The sequence below is a fragment of the Aulostomus chinensis genome, chromosome 18 (assembly GCF_037954235.1).
Source record: "Aulostomus chinensis isolate RoL2024-O1b breed Wild chromosome 18, RoL_Achi_v1.0, whole genome shotgun sequence".
NCBI classification, from domain to species: Eukaryota; Metazoa; Chordata; class Actinopteri; order Syngnathiformes; family Aulostomidae; genus Aulostomus; species Aulostomus chinensis.
The window spans coordinates 11,054,941-11,072,464 of NC_141337.1; the positions used below are offsets into that span (position 1 = coordinate 11,054,941).

General features: G+C 43.5%; 1 protein-coding gene across 2 annotated transcripts; it reads right to left on the bottom strand.

The window, feature by feature from the left end:
- Nucleotides 1-1,638: 1,638 nt before the first annotated feature.
- gprc5ba (G protein-coupled receptor, class C, group 5, member Ba) lies at nucleotides 1,639-16,819 on the bottom strand. 2 transcript variants are annotated; one of them, XM_086184015.1, is made up of 4 exons: nucleotides 16,146-16,819; nucleotides 7,861-8,892; nucleotides 7,477-7,622; nucleotides 1,639-4,603 (listed from the first exon to the last, which is right to left on the bottom strand). In XM_086184015.1, exons 2-4 carry the CDS (start codon nucleotides 8,888-8,890, stop codon nucleotides 4,559-4,561), a joined length of 1,221 nt encoding a protein of 406 aa, XP_086040141.1. In that variant the 5' UTR covers nucleotides 8,891-8,892; nucleotides 16,146-16,819; the 3' UTR covers nucleotides 1,639-4,558. The 2 variants fall into 2 exon arrangements, with proteins under 2 accessions (XP_086040141.1, XP_086040142.1); XM_086184016.1 differs by having other exon boundaries at nucleotides 7,501-7,622; nucleotides 16,146-16,810.
- Between the last annotated feature and the right edge of the window lie 705 nt (nucleotides 16,820-17,524).

Sequence of the window (17,524 nt, forward strand, 5' to 3'; positions counted from 1 at the left end):
AAATCTTGTGGAAGGATTGTGATTAAATTTAATTGGATGATAAAACTGAAGTTGAAGAACAATTGAATAGATCATGGAATTGTTCCGATGACGCCAGGTCACCACGGCGAAGGTTTGATCCCTCTGAGGGTGCGAGGAGTTATCAAAAGGACATTAGGTAAATGAGCCCGACTATGTTTCGGATGATGTGGTGCTTTTTGGGGATTGTACTGTTTGTCCTCTCCGTGTGGATGGACCGCTTTCATGTATTACATTTCATCTTAAGTTACAAATAGCAATATTAGGCTACCTTGGCACGATATGAGAGTATCTATGGGATCGGATAACATGATCAAGATCCTGGGCGACCAGGAAGTAAGTGAGGGTGAGATGAGCCTTAAGCAAGTCTTTGCCTGGGGGACGTATACACTGTCAGACTTTGAGAACCCCTGACCTAAACTGAGGGATACAGCTACATAAATATATTTCAGTACAAGATTCATAACTCTCAAATATCAATAGTGTTGGCAGCCTATAAGATCAGATACATGCCGCATTCAAGACAGCGCAGAAGCTTGAAAAAAATACAAATTTGAGTTAGGAAAAATGAATGAACAGTGACTTTCTGAAAACGTGGGTATCAATGTTACAAGCAACATCAAAGATGTTTAAAGCAATGCGTCACCTGAATGTGACGCACTGCACCTATTCTGCCTTTTGAGTACTCACAAATGGTGCCTCGAGCTCACAAAGACCTTTTTTTTTTTTTCATCACTGCTGCGAAACTTCTCTGCGACTCCAGAATGCAGAAAGAGCCAGCCACGCGTATTTAGCTTGAAGCTAAGGGTGCAACATAACCACCGACTACCAACAACAGCAAAAATGTGCAAAAACGTCTCTTTACAAACTGTCAATCACATGATCCAGTAAAACACACATCTTCTTTATCCAACTGTGTTTAGTAATCCACAAACACTTTGATTTGGGCTAAAAGTAAACCAAAACACTTGCTGCTCTGTGCTCATTCACAGTTACACCCAGTGGAACCAACTTGTTCGTGCTCATTCACCATAAAGCTGAACGGGAGAGGAAACAGGCAATGATGTTGGAAGTCAGAAATCTCCCAACTGGAATTCCAATTTCCGAGCTGAATGAAGCTTGAATCTCATGCTAATCTGGAACATCATCAGGATTCATCGATGAGGGGGAACAAAAAACAAACAAACAAAAAAAACAAAGCCACATCCAAGAAAATTTAACTAAACATGACACTTTTATTGAATTTTTTTTTTTTCCTGAATGGGTTACAGAAAGAGTTAACTGTTTTTTTAATATATATTTTTTTTCTAATCAGGGGAATCAAGTTCTATACATAGGCATGCTGCGTCACTGCACAGTCACAGCTGTGAAAACCAATATCACCCCCGTCAGCTGTCCTAATGGAACAGTCTGAAGGAAAGACAAATCAGGAGAGGACAGGCAAGGACGTGTCAAACCCAGGGAGGATGTGTGTTCAACAGGCTGCCCAGGGATGACAAACTTAACATAGAAATTTTGTGCAAATGTCACCACAGCCTATTTGATTTTAAACACAGAGATGATATCAGGTGGAAGATTCTCTTTAACCCCCCTCAAGTCTTCAACAACATTTATTATTAGGTCCAGTAATGATAGCATTTAGTCGTTCCTTTATGGGGAATCATTTTGGACCATATCCCCTGTTGCTTCCTTAAAGAACCAGCTCTCTTTTGTGTGAAAGAAAGCACAGACATCAAGTGTGTCATCTGATATACACAGAAATTAGGATTGCTGTCACATGACCTTTACATAAATAGTTAGTATTCAAAAGTACGTCTGAGAAAGGTCTTACATGTAGAAATGGTGATAAGCATGCACAGATAGGTAGTTGACAAGTGCAAAGTCTACGAAGTCACACATTATTATTAATTTTTTTTTTTCTGTACTCCACATTGAGTGAAAACATCACAAGTATTGAAACATTCCCCCTCAACTCCGACTGTTGAGTCTTCAAAGCTTTGTCTTGGTGATGTTGACCTTCCAAAACCCTGAGGTCACTTCTTCCTGGGAAATGACACACAGTTCCAGGGCCTAAAGCTTGTATCTGTTCACCCAGACAGAGCCTGACGTAGCAGGGCAAGCTCTCTTTGGGCATGGAGCAGGCCTGTCGTGTACAGTCCTATTTTAGAACAGCCACTGGGTAAGACATAAACATACAGCAGCGGGCGAGAAGTGGTGCTTACCCTTTCTTAGTCAAGTGTTACTGTTGGGTCACCACTGTGACTGTTGGTGGGCTTGAGGTTTATTCAGCCCTCCCTGCCCTGCTCTTTATGATAAAATATCACGTAATTCATAGTTTACTGCATGAAGTGCTAGACATTATTCACAGCCATTTTTTCTGAAAAAATAAAAAATAAGTATCTTTGTATCCCCGTAATTTTTACAGCAAAAAGTGGACCATTGTCTTGACTGAGAATTGTGTTCTTTGAACTTAAAAAAAAAGAAGAAAAGAAATAAAAAATAGGGGCATATCTAGCGCTGGCAAACAATTTTTTTTAAATTCTAGAAAAAAAAAGGAAAAATAAATTTATCAACAAGCAAACCAGTTAAAACCATTTAAAAAAAATCTGATAAAAACAGTTTGCACTTGTCAGTTCACCAGTGGGTCTGGTGGCTAAACCCTACAGTAAAAAAAAAAAAAAAGAAAACAAAAAGAGAGAAAGTAAACAAGCAAGCAAAGCTTTACAGCACTACTATGTACACAGCCTCTCAGGTGAGAGAGAGAGAGAGCTGCAGACACGATGAAGGGAAAGAGTGTGAAACTGACACTCCAGTGAAACATGAGTCCTGCTGCTTGACATGGGGACTTAAGCTAGCCGACCACGGGAGGAGGACTAGGAGGAGGCAGAGACGCTTCACCAAATAAAGGCCACACAAAGCAGCCACAGCCGCCCCCCCCCCCCCCCCACACACACACACACACACGCACACACATCAACACACACATAAATGGACTGGGTAGCCATTTTCTCACACAGCTCGGAGGCTGACTGAGGGAAGTCGCAGAGATTTCACTTGTCACATTTGACTCCCCTTGGACCATCTCTTGCTACCCCCCCCCCCCCGCCCCAATGTCCCTCCTCCTATCCTGAGCTTATTTTTGATCTCCCTCTTTCTACCTTGCACTGTAAATCTGATCGTTCTAAGGCTCTAGGATATCTCCACACACACCCGGCGCCACTCTGAATATCATCCGTCACCCACAGTTTGACAGCTGGATCTGTTCTGTACTTCTGTGTCACTGGGATGTTGTGCAGGGGAAATAGAGGAATTTAGCACCAGAAAGCAAGCGCGACTTAATTTTTCTCCTGACACACATATAAACTCACGTGCCCACTCGTAACGCAGACAAGGAGAAGGTTTCATCTCCTCGCTCTGTTTCCTACTGAGATGAAGTGACAGCTTCTCCTGGCTGGTTCAAACCGCCAGTGGCCACTGGAGATGTGGGAGAGCACAGCAGTCTGACCTAGATTCATGAACCAGCGCCTCCACATTGGTGACTGACGCCCCCCTCATCCAATAAGAATCCTCATTCTACACATGGCGCATCTTCACAGCAGTTCATTAGCAGCTTGCCATCCCTCTGTTCAGGTGCTCCAGGCTGCATTTGTGGTAACAGGAACTTCATTGCTTTATCGCACATCGGGCTTCAGTCTGTTTCATATTTTTGTGTCCATGCAGGTGGGAGGATGAGGCAAGCTGAGAGGAGTTATGTGTTATATTCACAGGCGGTGCAGAGAAATGCTGAAAACTGATTTAGAACGAGGGAAAGGTGGATGAAAAGGCCAGAGGTTTTGGGGGTAACAGTCTAAAAAAGGGATGGGTTTCTTGAGGTTTTGGGGATATACACACACGCTCTCCCATATTCTGTACATAAGCACCCACAGAGGCTGGATTATTTTTACGAGGGTGGCTGTACACTCGCCCATGTGCTCTGTTTCAGCTACGCTGTGGTTGGATGGAGGACAGAGCCAAATGTTTCCACTCGATCGCCAATGCATGAGCAGCAGCGGAAAAGACATCCCGACTGGCAGGAAGAGAGATATAGCAGAAGAAAGCGATAGAGTTCACAGTTTTCAAGGATGCTTACAGTGCTGTAGTCTCAGGAGAGCAAATTAAACAAAAAGAATACTGCATGTCGACATTTTCAGATCTTGAGTCAGCGTCTGTTTTGTTTTGCTACTTGCTGGTCACATTTCAAGTTGTTTTTTTTGTTTGTTTTTGTTTTTTACAGAGTTGTGTGCTAGACGAGCTTTAGAAGACTTTAGCTCTGTCCTCCATGCGCTACTTTCTCTCAGTCTCACACACGCTCATACAGTAGTTGATTGGCACACAGTTTAAGTCCCAAATCTGTACACATAGTGAAGGGCCCCGCCACCATCACATGAAAAGTTCATTCCAACCAGGTAGGCCCCTAATTCCGAACCCTTCTTCTCCTCACCCTCCCAACACTCTTCTTCTCTTCATTTTCTACCTCACTTCCGCTTTCTGATTCCTTTGTTCACCACAACTGTCTCCCCGTGTAGGTAGGAGGGGCGGAGGGTACCTGTAGGGGGAGGAAATGGAAACAAATGAAGTCTTTATGAAGTAGATGTTTCCTCTTTAGAGCTGCAATTCGCACTTATTTTGATCATGAGATATCTTTAAATCCAACATAGATGCAATACTTCACGTAAACAGTGAATTTTCACTCCAGCATGCGGCCAAGTATATTCAGTTAGAACCTAATAGCACCCACAGCCACCAACTACAATCAAGAGCAAAACTGCCCACAAACCTCAGTTCAAAAACTCTGAAGTGGATCGTTTGTTATAATCCACATCTTCTTTATCCAGTTGTGTGCTCGAAACCAATAAACAATTAGATTTGCGCTAATAATGAACCGACTATAGCACCTCCATTTTGTAGCTCAGCTCACTGTAGGGCTGAAATGGAAGCGTAAGAGGTTGCAATCTTTTTAATTACGCAGCGAACTGCTGGATGTGAGTTACACCAGATGATAGACTTGAGAGTTTTTAAACAGTTGATTTTGTGGGGTATTGAGTTGCTCGTAGTTGGAGGCCATGGAGCAGCATTAGCGTCAACCTAAGTGTAAGTGCTGTCTCTTTGTGTCAACTGGAGTCACAAAGAAGTGACACAGCGGTTAAAAATTAAGACACCTATTTAGAAAGACTTGAAAGACAAAATAGACATTTATGAGTGAAGTAACACTTTAAATTCTCACATTTTGAGGAACTTGAACTGTCTTTCTTTTCTTCTTTTTTTTTTTTTTTGCTTGAGTCAACTTCACCCAAGAAGTGTAATTTGCCTTTTAATGACTCACAGTTTAGATTTCTTGAAGTCAAGAAGCAAGTTTTCCCTCCTACATGACTTCTTGGTGAATCTAGAGGTCAGAAAATGTCAGCCGCATTTTTTTTTTTTTTTTTTGCTTGAATCTAATAGAGATCGACTACTTACAACAGCAACACTTTGGATTACAAACGGTGCATCATCCAGCATGTCAGCATATTCCTCATCTTCTTTATCCAGCTCTTGAATTTAGTAACCCACAAGCACTTTGATTTGAGCTTAAAACAAACAAACTCCCTGTTAAGCATTAACCCGCACAATCAGCTGGTTGCCAAACTACAAATGTTCAAGTTTGGTTTTAGTATTAGATTGTATCACATGATGTTTTGAGAGTCTCTAAATGGATGTTTGGGAAAGTTTTGCTGTTAGTCATCAGTCTCCATTAGTTCCAAGCTAAAATTATATATCTGGTATTTTCTGTGTGATGGAGTCACCAAGAAGTTATGCAAAGGGGGGAAAACAACATTTTTGTCAGTTAAAGACTTCTAAATGTGAGTAATTGAGAGGAAAAAAGGACTCTTCATGACAAATTAAAACATATTATTCATTCATCCAAGCAGTTGCAAAATAATTTTCCTATAATCTATAATACAATATAACTGTTGCAGCTCTAATTTCACATTTTTGATCTTTACATGCATGCAAACAGTAGGTGCATCGGCTTTGTAAACACACATGCCCCAAGTCACTCAATCTTTAACAAGGCGTACCGATCATTTATGCTCTGTTTTGCCTGCAAAATGTTTTTCTTCTCACTTCTAAGACTCACAAGCTAATGAACTGTGTTTTGTTGTCTTATGATGGAGTCAGGCTTGATGTTTCCTGCTTTTTCCTTTTTTTTAGTCTCAATGCTAAGCTAAGCAAACAGGCTAATGGCTGAGTGTTGCCCAGACAAGCATTAAGGTAGTTTCAGTCTAATCTCTTGGGGAGAAAAAGAGAGTGCATTTAAAAAAAAAAAAAAGTTCCGTTAACTCAAAGCTTACATCGAAGACTGTTATCCACCTTAGACTTGCGTCTCACACCTCTGCCATGTATTGTGCTTTTATTCTTTCAATTTGTTTTATTTTCCATTGAAATCCATTTTAAAATGTGTTTCTCTTCTTCATCCTTCAAGGTGGTTGGTTGACCTACAAAGAGTGTGTTTCTCTGAGTTTAATGGGTGTTGACTACATCACATGATCCAGTATACAATTTACACAATTGTGATGCGGAAACTTGAAGACAGAAAATAGAATTGACTGTTGAGTACCTAAGTCATCTTGTATCTAGCACTTACATTATAGTTGGAAACATTTGCAGAATTATGTATTCTGTGTTTTTTGAAGATGGATATGGAGCAGAATTAAATTTTCAGATTTTTGGTGGAGAAAACAGACAAAAATGATTATTTAACATATTTTTGAACATGTACATATTAAACTATGTTCTAACTCTTAATAACTCTTTTTGTTTTATATGGAACATTTTAAGGAAATAATTTCCCCTAGAATGGGAGTCATACCAAAATAAAATTTGCCATTCCAACAGATCCAAAGATAATGGCAAAGACAGCTCAAGCTAACTATTCAACTACTAAAATGTTATGCGGGGCAGCTCCATTAACATGAGGGAAAATGTTATTTGCAATCTCCAAGAATAGTTACAACACATGATCTGACAGTCAGTAAGCATTGTCGCCTCTGGTAGTGTGTGACGCAGTGTTTGGGGCTTGTGTGGCAGCTAAATTCGTAACACAGTGACCGCTTCACCTGTGCCAGCCAGAGTGGCCATTCATCCCGCATAATGAAGGGTCTTACAGTCCAACAACACGCACAGGAGCACATGAAGGGTCTTTCTCAACAGCAAATACACAAATCAATGTCAGATGAGTGACAATTTGATACAAACCCACCCATGCATATGGCTATAAATTACAGTATACACACAGGAACATGCGGACGCGTAGTGCACACGTGCACAAACACTCACACCTCTCCCTCATTCTTGTGCAATGATGGCTGGAACGCACAAATGTGCATGCAGTCTCGTCGGGGTCGTCGAATGAGAGAGCGGCATGTAAGCGGAGTGTACCTGTGACTGGGAGGATGTACTCACCGCTCCCCCGTTCAGGATCATGGTCATCTCGGTGGGCTGGTAGACGTTGCTGCGGAAGGGTGCGCTGGGCCTGGCACCAGTATTACTGTTATGTTGCCCAGCGCCGCTACCACTCCTCAAGCCTAGCGTGGAAAAGATATGGACCGTGATTACTCACCATGATTCACCACATCAGTCTGACTCGAAGAGAAAAACACTTGCTGTGTAATTCTGCACCACAGATATTTCCTCTTGTATTTATTTTGAGCAACACATACAAATTTTTCCTGGTGTTGTATTACTCACTTTGGCCTACATTCCACCTACAGCCTGCCCACACATATTACACCTGTCCGCTCTGAAATATTGCTTGTAATGTACCTGCAGTGTTCTCATCGTTGTATCCATAGCCCTGGTTCTCAACAAACTGCCGGTGAGAGAGGGGGATATCTTCATCAAAACTTGTCTCCCTCATCCGTGTGGAGTTTTGAGAGGTGTCGAAGTAATCTGGGGCAGTGGGCTGAGGTGGTGGTTTCAGGCAGATATGGGATTCAGGAATGGCATGGAAGATCAGCAGGAGCCAGCCCTGAGCCACTAAAGCAATGGCTAGTGCTGGGTCGTTCCAGTCTGGGGACCTCCCCAACCAGGCGTTGCCGTACAGATAGAAGCCCACCCAGGCCACCCACAGCATCAGAGACAGCAGGCAGGTCACCAGCAACCAAATGGCATTGCAGCGCCACTGACGAGTCTTTCCACACAGGGCCAGGGAGGCCGCAGTCAAGGCGGCCAGTAGGAGGGCGAGCACATAGCTGCAGGCTAGTGAGAAGTCCAGAGGCAGGTACTGACAGGCAGCTCGTCCCTCCCTCAGCACGGTCAGAAGTAGCCACTCTGCAGCAATGATGCCCTGCACGGCACTCAAACCCAGCGCTAGGCCTGTTAGGGCACAGCCCCCAGGGCTCCGACGCTCCCGACCCAGCCTGCGCAGACGAACTCCCTGGACCAGCAAGCAGGAGAAGCAAACAGCAAAAAGGAGGCCCCACAGGGCCCTGCGGAGCAGACATAAGGACTCGTCCTGTTCAATCAGGTAAGCAAAGCTCAAGCCAAACAAGCCAAGGATGCCCAGGAGAAGCAGGAGGATGGGTCCCACACCACTGCGCTTCTCAGCCTCGCTGACATGGTGTAAACGACACAGCAGGACTAAGGCTAGCAAGATGGCAGCCAATGCCCCACCAGCGGCCACCGACTCAACAGCCACACCCCATATGGAGTCCAGGTCACAGAGGAGGGTATAGGGTCGCACCAGGCCCCAGCCGCAGCCCCTGGGGAGAGCCTCAGAATCCTCGGAGTCTTGACTGCTGGCACGATGGGTCACAGTTAGCAGCAGCATGAGGAAGACCGGCAGGAATGCCATCTCTGACAAAAATGGAGAAATCCAAAGGTTTGTAGAGCGTGGGGAGAGAAAAAGAAAGCAAAGTGAGCGGTTCAGGTCGTAAATCTTTGTAATAATACTGAGCTGTCAGTCATTCCCACAGTAATCCGCCTCGGAGTGACAATACACACAATCGAGCACTGCTGAGTTTTAGAAGGAAACAAAGGACAGTAGTTCATGCAGCTAAATGACTGCAGCTTTCCAAACAAAAAACACACACATCCTGTGTAAAAAGCAGAAAGAGCCCTGCCCCTTTAGAACATAATTAAGGCTTTTAAGCTTTTATTTTGTCTCTCAAATATCCAACACACATTTACCAACAAATCCAAAAATAATTGATTAATATTGCTAGAACAAATTTTGGGATGTCATCCAAATCTAATGTGGCCTGCAGACAAATAGCATCACAACTGTGCAGAATCATTACTGTCCTATCAGGCTTCTGATCTCAGATACCCAGATAATGTCACAGAACATCAAAGCTATTCAGGCAGTCATAAATTTCATCTCAGTCACACTGACTGCGACATCATCTGGGTGACGGTAATCATCGCTAGTGTCACTTTCATCTCAGTCTTTTATCCTGTCATCTCGCACTGTGAGAGGTCTTGCACTATTACATCTCAGTCTGTCAGTCACTACTGCCTCGGCACTCATGGATGATGGGCGAACAGCTGAAATGACAGACAGAGACGATGGTCTGTGACATCATCGGGGGGCCGCGTAATCGCTAAAATCATCCAATCCTTGTGCTTCATTTGACTACACATCACTTAGCATCTCCTCCCCGCCAGTGAGTAAGTGACTCAATGATTTACTGAGTGAGTGGCCCTCTGGCCCCAACCTTAGGGTGCATGGCAAAAAATAGAACAGCTACCTTAAGGTCATTTACAAAGAAGTAAGGAGTCAGAGGCCCTGCCCATTTTTCTACAATGTCAGCTGTAGGATTTGGCCAGGTTCGGCCTGTGAGCTGCTTTCAAGAGCACTGACAGGCTCAAAGCTGCAGCATCATGCATATTTTTATGAAAAAGCAGAGATACAAAGAAGGCTACTCATGGGTACAAGCAGTTCTACTCACTATCTGGCATCTCAGGGCATCTAGCTCGCACTCAGACAATGTATTATACAATGCGCCCAAATACACAGCCTGCAACACAAACACTTGTGCATAATCAATGTTGTCCCAGTCTACCTTTTCCTTTATTCATCACAACTGTCAGACACACATACACACTCCCTTTTTATTTGCGTCTTCGCTGGAATAATCTGTTCTCCAAGCCACCACACAAACACACTTGTTTGTTTGTTTTTTGCCAGGTTACTGTTGACTGTATGAGCTTTCAGAATTCTTTCCAAGCTGACTTATTGTTTTCAATTATCCGTTTCCACACACAGAGCAGGACACACACACACACACACACACGCACACGCACACGCACACACACTTGAAGCCTGATTGTTTATTTCAGATGACTTCAAAACTCACTGTAGTTTTTTTTACTTGTAAATCTCCACAAATAGACTAATTTATGTAATACGCACGGGTTACTGGCAACCCTCAGCTTCATATTTTCTCTAAATGCCACTAAGTCAGGGAGACATGCGTAGCCAGGCCATGAGGGAAGAGTGGAAGGTTTAAATACACACCAGCCAGGGCCACAGGTCACAACACAGTCCCTCCAGCATGTAGCTTAAATGGGGCAAGCAGAGTCAGGCTGCAGCAAACCCCTCGATACTCCATAACCCTAGATTTTCTTCAAGTTGAAGAAAACAGGGACATACAGAAGGATAATTCCACCGATTTACTATCTGGATAGTGCACCCACTCTTCTTGATTATGGTAAACTCTACCTAGTATTTTAACATCAGAAGATTTTACTTTTCCACTAAAATTTTCCTTGAGCTTCTAACCAAATCATCTATTACATTGGCAAGAGATCATATCCCAAAAAGAAAATTGGGCCTCATTCATGAAATATTTTTAAGTAGAATTTTTTTCTTTAGCACTATAGATAGGACTTATCAATTTTCAATTTAGTCTAACAGACAGGGAGCAAAATTAATGGCTAAGAACAAATTTGTATGTGAGGGTACTGTAGCAATTTGGGATCGATGCAAATCTTCTCCGAAACGTACACCAGCACATACTGACTTCATAGTTAGCCCACCCGGTAGTTTACACGGTTTTAATTTATCCGTCCCCATCTCTCTCTCTCTCTCTCTCTCTCTCTCTTTCGCTCTTGAAAATGTGAAGGTAGCAGTTGTTTACAACTTTCTTCAGGAGCCCAGGGGGCAAAACAGTGGAAAAATGCATGTATGCATATAAATGTGTGGTTTGTGCATATTCATTTGTTCAGAGCCCTTTCATGTAGCCTTCAGAGATTTACACCCTCCAAAATTGCTCTTCACGCCTCCTCATTACTAAAATTTTTGCTCCCTTGTTTCCTGCCGTGATTTCAGACTAGTTCCCATCGTTTCCTGCCATGTCCTTCCCTCCTTGTTGCAGCAGCGGCAGTGGCGATAGCCTCTGGTTAGTCTAAATTAACATCAATCAGTGTTATAGAGGGATGAATCACCACAAAAACAACAACAACACAGTGATGGATCCGGACGCAACACCTGACATTAACATTCAAACCTACACAGGAGTCAAAAACATTTGAAAGAATGTGTTGTTTTTCTGGTGAGCCCCTGATAACCATGGTTACAGCCCATCACAAAATTACAGGACCTAAACAAAAGGGAAAGAAGACAAGAGAGGGCTCACTCATCCACAATAAGCTGAGTAGACAGCTCCTCCTCAGTCTTTTTGTATCCTTTTTTTTGGCTTGTCTTCACCGCCTTCTTTGTCAACCTCTAATGACTGAGCCTGTAAAACCACACTCACAACAAGAGACGGAAAGAACGGAGCACTTTTTCACTCACTCACCCTCTCACCCTGTCACTCTTCCATGCACAGATGGTTTCTCTGGCTGCTTTTTGGAGTGTGATTTAGCAGACTGGTGAAGTGAAAGCTGAAGGATGCACACAGAGAGCTGCCACTGGCAATGCGCGCGCGTGCACACACACGTGCACACACACACACACACACACAATCATATGCATGCAGTTCAAGCTCACATAAACATGCATGACATAACACACACCTACAGCACACATGCCACAAAGTCAAATCGTCTTCCCTCCATATTTGTGACGTGAGACATGTCACCCATCCCTCTGTCATACATGTTTCTACCATTTCTGTCCCCTCTTCATTTTAAAATCCTCTATTCTTTAGGATTTCAGTACCTCCTCTCCACCAGAGCAGCCAGAGCACTCTCATCTCTCTGCTACATTTGAGGATGTGCTGTGAAAGACGCGCCTCACCCTCTTCTCCACACGTTTTCTCCCTCATTTTACCACTGTCAACGAATCACAAACACACCCCTCTTCCTTCCATTTTGGCTTCTTTCCTCTTTTCATGCCCCCCCCCCCTTCAATTCTTGTTGTGCATCTTATGTAACTGAAGGATCCAGCTCCTGCCAGTTCTGCTGCATGGCTGCTGTTTCTCAGACATCATCTTCACGAGTGCCAAGCAGCCTGCTGACACTGAGGAGTCCATCTTATTTTGGATTCTGCACATGCATTCATGCTGCACTCATACATGCTGTGTATTATACACAGGCTGGCACTACGCCCCATGTGTGCTGGGTCTATGCATGTCAATATGCCATTCTGTCTGGTGCCATGTTTAATGCATGCTTCTGTGTGTGTGTGTGCGCGCGCACATGTGTGTGTGTGTGTGTGTGTGTGTGTGTGTGTGTGTGTGTGTGTGTGTGAGACGGCAGCACATTCTCACACAAAGTGGAAAGTATGCAGCGTGCCTTCCTTATAGCGCTGCTTCTGCTGCTGACACACAACAAGAAAACAGGCGTGAGAGTGCAAATGTGCAGCACTGCAGTCATTCAAATCTGCTCTAGGCTGGATGCTGAAATCTAGCAAGCCCCCCCCCCCCCCCCCCCATACAATTACCACCTCCTGTAATTATCATCGCACAGAACCAGATGCCGTCTAATTACCATGGTGATAATTGGGAGGATTATTGCATTTTGATGACTTGCTTCAATTCTCATTTTTATTTCACCTTCTGTTTAATTTCGACTACTGGGATAATAACTGAGGGAAGGCATGATGAGCGTGTGTAGGGTTTGAACTTGTAGAACACACTGATCTAGTTATTGAGGTGAGCGAGGCACTTGCGGGACTTCAGTTTGCTGTCTCTTCTAAAGCTACTAGACCTCTTATTTTTGTCAGTCCACAGACGTACATCTTACATCAGCAGCTGGGCTTATGTAAGATAACAGTCATGTTGAATTAACCCCAACTGATGCGCTGTCTAACTGTATGCAGACTTATTTTGGATTAAAAACAACTTCTAAAAAGAAAAAAGCTTCATATGCTGTAAAAGCCAAGTTTCTAATTGGGAGCATCAAGACTGGTGTTCTATCCTTCGCAACTTCTGTCTCAAGCTCTCAAAACAGTCTCCAAACACACTCAGTACCAGTCCATAATACCTCTCTGACACTGGTTTTACATTTCTGACATTTTGCCTGGAGGAACATGTTTCTCACTCTCATTCAAAAACACTTTGACATTACACAAAGTTTTTGTAAGTCCTGATATCCTGACTTTACAGAAATGGACCCTCAGCTGGAGTCCAAAACCTCCCACGCAGAAAATTGCAAAGGCACAGCCAATTTAAATGTGACTTTCAAGTCTGTTCCTGAGATAAAAAAATTCTCTGATCCGGATGAAACAAATTCAGTATCACAGCTGAACGGCAGCAAACACAGTGGAATTTTAATGTATCCTTTGCACAGACTTACAGTGAAAATATATTTACAATCACTTTACTACTCTGTTCTAACGCATGCTATTTGTTGTCGCAGCAAATTTCATTTGTTTGCCGTCAGACAGAAAGGATGCAGAGATTTATTGCCAGTGATCGTTTTGTGTTTCCTGGGTTATGTGAAAAGCTACAGCTGGATCTTCATAAAAACAATTACCATTGAATTATAGGTGAGATTTGCAATTTCCAGTAGTTTCTGAGCATATTTGAAGCAATACATTTATCACCCTTGATTTATCACTTTTTTTTTTTTAACAAAGATGCATAACACCCATAAAGTGCATTGCATCATTTGATCTGTCTGCCTAGCATTCCTTAACCTCCACCAATCCCCCTGCAGCTGGTTGTGGCAGATAAAAGGACGGTAAAGAAATGAAGAGGAGGACAGCGCATTTGAGGTTAGGGTGAGCTGGAGAGGAAGCTTTAGGTAAAACAAAGACAGAACTTGGATGAGAGTGAAGGGTGAGTCCATTCACTGCCCTGGTGCCCATAAATGTCAGCATGGAGAACGTGATGGTGAAATATTTCCCCTTGCCTCTTCACATATCTCTAGCCATCCTAATTAGGCCTCATTACCATGTGACTGGGGCTCACAGCAAGACCATATGCTAATTGACTTGGCAATTAACAGTGCCAATGTTTAATCACAACCCTCCCACCTCGGTCTACCCCTTTTTCCGTCCTCTTCCAACATCCACATGATCTGGTCAGGTGTGAATGCATCATTTAACCACAGTCCTCCGTAGTCATGTATTTTCATGCATGCGACATGAATAAGCATCTTATAAGCCGTGGTATCAGATTTGGTTCGACGGCGTGATAGTAATCAGAGGAGCAGTGCACGGAAGAGACACAAGGCACAGCAGGATGTGCAAAGGAAGAATTAGAGCAAGCCTTGTGTCTGGAGTGTGAATGTTTGTGTGTGCATGTCTGTGCATGTGTGTGTGTGTGTGTGTGTGAGAGAGAGAGAGAGAGAGAGAGAGAGAGAGAGAGAGAGAGAGAGAGAGATAGAAAAGGAGGGGTGGGCATATGAACACCAATGCACATTTGAGGGAGGATAAGGGAAGTTCCCATGTATGTGAAAACCACACTGCATCTCCAACATCTCAGTGTGTCATGTGTACATAAATAGCCCACAAACACACACACACACACACATATATACACACATACACACACACACACACACACACATATATATATACACACACACACACATACACACACACACACATACACACACACACACATACACACACACACACACAATAATCCAAACAAGGTACATATGGCATCAGCCCTGAAGTAGCATCATCTTCTCCCAAGAGGAAGCAAACTAACTCCTGAAAGTGGTGCAGCCTGACAATAAACAGCTCCACTCTACTTAATATGGTCCAATAATGGAAAATACAGAGCTCCAAAATAGGCTCCGGAGCTCTCAGAGTACACAAGTAGTGCACCGACAGAGGGGTGGCGCATGTATTGTCTTCTATCTATTAACAAACAGAAACTCAATGCATCTATTGACGTCCATGTCCATATAAATTTCCTTTCTCTAATTGGACTCAAGTGGGAATTTGAGTCCAGTTTCTTGCTGACTTGAACCTTTCCAGTGGTGCTCCTCTTGTTATGAGGCCAGTGTGGGAGGGACCCATCAACTAAAGGGGGACACCCTTGGTTTTAGCTGACCTAAGGAGCAGTTTAATGCAAACACACGTTAAAAGAATGCTATTTTCCCCCCCTTTTTTCCTCTTTTTTTTCCAGCACCCCCCTCTCTCTTGACAATGCCAACCACATGGGAGGGTCCCTAGGGGATTCCAGAAGAGTGTGTTTGTTTGAGGGACCAGCAGTAAGACCATTGTTACAGAGGTGTGTGTATGCGTACGTGTGTGTTTGTGTGTGTGTGAGAGAGAGAGACAGAGAGAGAGAGAGAGAGAGAGATCCAAAAATAAAGAATGACATCCAACCTCTAAAGAATGGAGGTGTGACTGACACTCCTGAAATGATATTTTGGGATAAAAATGGAGGCGAGGTTAACTATCCTTGAGAGAGAGAGAAAAAAAACCCTACAGTTCCCACATGGTCTGTTTTTAGTTTAGCGTAATGTCCCTCGAGGTCAAGGCCATATTTGCCAGTACTCCAAATCTACACGGCACGTTCTTTCTGCTTCGTACACATTTGCTTTTGGTGCATCGACATTTCTGCTGTCAGTGATGCAACTTCCACCTCCGTCACATAGGAAATGCATCAAATAAACAAACCTATTCAGACACAAACTCCCCCTCACATGCAGTCATCGACCTATAGCCTATCGATTGGATCTGATAAATGTTGAGTAGCACGTACCTTAATCGATGAAAACAAATGGAGAGCGAATGGAGAGCACAGCTGTCAGGTATGATGGAGAGAGGACACACACACAAACACACACACAAAAAATGTCACATTTCGGACTCCGCTCCTCTCTCCATCCACATGAGCGCGATCCACACAGACGATTCCCGCAGCTCCAGCTTCAGAGGAGCCCGGTGCTTCAGCCTGACGTTCCCAGCCGCAGAAAGGGCATGAAAGCCGAACACTGGCAAGTTCAGCCGGGAGAGACGAAACGTGTCGAGGTGTCAGGATTCAATCGCAGCTGATGTTTTTGACCGTTTCCCCCGAAATCCTTTGTTCACTGGTGCGCATCGCTGATTTTCACTCTGCAACGGTAACGGACCGCTGGTGAAAATAAAGATCTCCCGTGATGCGGATCCGCTTCTCTTCCTGATGAAGCGCCAAATAAACGCTGCCGCTGAATGTCCACGCTGGTTGACGCTCACTGCTCCCCGCCGCACATCCCGACTGAACGCGTCACGAAACTGCGCTCCGCATAACACGCATCATTATAATCCCTCTCACACACACACGCACGAACGCACGCGCGCGCACGCACACTAAATAGTCTCATACTGACACTTCGCCGCCTCTTTTTTATTCAATGCCTATATATTGATTGGTGCTTGACTGGGGAACGACTTTTAATAAATTCTCTAAATCTAGAACCCCTCTCTTTACAGGTTCACAGTCTAAACTCTCTCAACACAATTCCACTTCTCACTGCGCTAAAGTAAAAGGAAACATGGTGGGAAAACGCCAAGAGGAACGATTATTAATCAATTTCCGGTTATACATTTCATAATAAAGTACGTAAACTACACACTTCAGAACGCACACCCGGGAAGGAATAATAGCCATAGACGCCATTAGCAATTCTCCGTTATTCTCCACATTTTTTTGGTGTTGTTTTGCAGATTCCTTTATTAATTCCGGGTAAAATTTAAGTTTGAAAAAAAGGTAGGCGTCCTGGTTTTCTGCTGTTGTATTACCTCTGAGAGTTAGTTTGAAAACATTGCCCCTAACATTTGTTTCCTCTCTTAAATCACATTACATAACTTTCTTTTCAGTGTCAACCACAGAAACACAGGACATCATTTTCTTTTGTAATGACCACCTGAAAGAAAAAAAACTAAATATACCAGCTTTGATAAAAGGAGTTTATAAGCTAAGAAGAGTAGAATGATGATATTCTAGTTAACCATATAGATTTTCTAACAGTTGTGTTTCTCTATTCTCGTCCCTAATCAAACCGTGTCTAAACCAGAGGCTGAATAAAGAACGGAAAACATAGCATGCGTGTTGCACCTCAGTCTGAAGCTCCTTAAAATGTGCTCATACACCCCCCCCCC